Genomic DNA, 1,584 nt, shown 5'->3' with positions numbered 1-1,584 from the left:
ACACACACACACACACACACACACACACACACACACACACACACACACACACTGCTGGTTTGTTTTTATAATTGAATCATCAGCCTTTCTTCAAGGCCCGATTTAATGCTAACAACCATTTTCAGTTCCCATTAAAAATGATGATATTTTGATCCTATTACGTTGATGTGATTTTGAACCTGAACTGCAAAGATTGGATGTCATCCAAAAGTTTTCCTTGTTTCTGTTATTCCTTTGTGGGGTCCATATACCGCAAGCCCAGATCAGCAGCTCAGCTGAAACACTGGCTATTTTTTCACTGTGTAGTGTGTGTGTGTGTGTGTGTGCTGTTTCCCCTCTCACGCTTAATGTCAAATAACCCCTAACAAGTCCCATTTAGAAATGATTAATAGGAGATATTAGGCACGATTAGACATTAGGCACCTCACTAACTAGATTGATGTCATCTGGAGTTTTAGCCACTGCTAAATTATACGAGGCGGTCGAAAATTCCACAGGAAAATCACATGAACCTCATCACCTCACGGGCTGCTGATTCTCAGCGACTGGAAAGCCTTTAGCACACAAATAATCAGTCTACAGTATTTGTTCAGACAGCATAGAAATTTTGGGAAGACCAAAGAAAATGGCATTCAGGGGCGTGGTAGGGGTGAGGGTGTGGGTAAATTACAGTCTGGATAGGATTAAAATCAGTAATCAGTGAGCGCATAACTAAAATCAAATTAGTGCTCCTGGAGAAACAAATCCCTCTCAATTTGGAGCTTTGGAGGCAAAAATCAACCCTCAGCTGAGCGTTGCATCTGTGTCAGTGTGTTAGAGACACACAGTGGGAATGAAAGACAGGAGAAGATGAGGTATATTCATACCACATCACATTAATACCCATTAATCACCAAGTCTGATTGTAATCTCATTCAGGTTCAGCAGGTTAAATAAACCCTGCCTTTGACAGTCTCCATGGAACCTACGTTTATTGATCAACTTCTGCTTAAATACTTGTGGATTAATACTGAAGACCAGCTTCTACCAGCATGCATTACCTTCTATCACACACTGCTCTGGGATGGGGATCTGCTGCACCATTACTTTACAGAAATCTCCGATCATCTCCATATTGTCTCTTAAATGGATGTAAAGTCTGTCAGGCTCCGCCCACTCTCCTTTCTGTCCATCCTTCTCTCTGTTTTGATTTTTCTCCACCTCTTTAGCCGCTCTGTCTAGCGGAGTGACGCCGACCAGAGAGCCATCTGTCAATTTCCTCTCAGCAGGTGAGACTTCATGGTTTTCTGAATGCTGATTAGGCAAAGTGTTGGAAAAGGCGCTATCTGTGCTGAGCTCCACCCCTTCACCGTCCTCCCCTTCGTCTGAGTTAATGGACCGAGAACGCACGGCATGGAGAGCCAGGCTCTTTGACCTAGGAGAGAGAGCATGAAGAAATTAACAGTTAAAGCAATAAAAATGTTTCTGGTACCTCTTCATCAATATTTGTTGACTGTTCTACTTTTTTCTACTTTGAGAAATGATGTAATATCCTTAAGCCACAAAGAAATTACAACTTCCAGAGTAGTAGGACATCTCACCAAG

General features: G+C 42.4%; 1 protein-coding gene across 1 annotated transcript in view; it reads right to left on the bottom strand.

Annotated features, from left to right (window-relative positions):
• The window catches only part of veph1 (ventricular zone expressed PH domain-containing 1), an 80,073-nt gene that overhangs the window by 29,149 nt on the left and 49,340 nt on the right, over positions 1 to 1,584 (bottom strand). The window contains exon 9 of the mRNA XM_005720551.1: positions 1,041 to 1,414. Coding sequence (XP_005720608.1) covers positions 1,041 to 1,414 — 374 coding nt within the window. The remainder of the gene's footprint in view (positions 1 to 1,040; positions 1,415 to 1,584) is intronic.

The sequence above is a fragment of the Pundamilia nyererei genome, unplaced genomic scaffold, assembly GCF_000239375.1.
Source record: "Pundamilia nyererei isolate P.nyererei 1_Seehausen unplaced genomic scaffold, PunNye1.0 scaffold00003, whole genome shotgun sequence".
In the NCBI taxonomy this organism is placed as follows: Eukaryota; Metazoa; Chordata; class Actinopteri; order Cichliformes; family Cichlidae; genus Pundamilia; species Pundamilia nyererei.
Note: the sequence above shows the minus strand (reverse complement) of the source record. Positions and strands in the feature narration are given on the sequence as shown.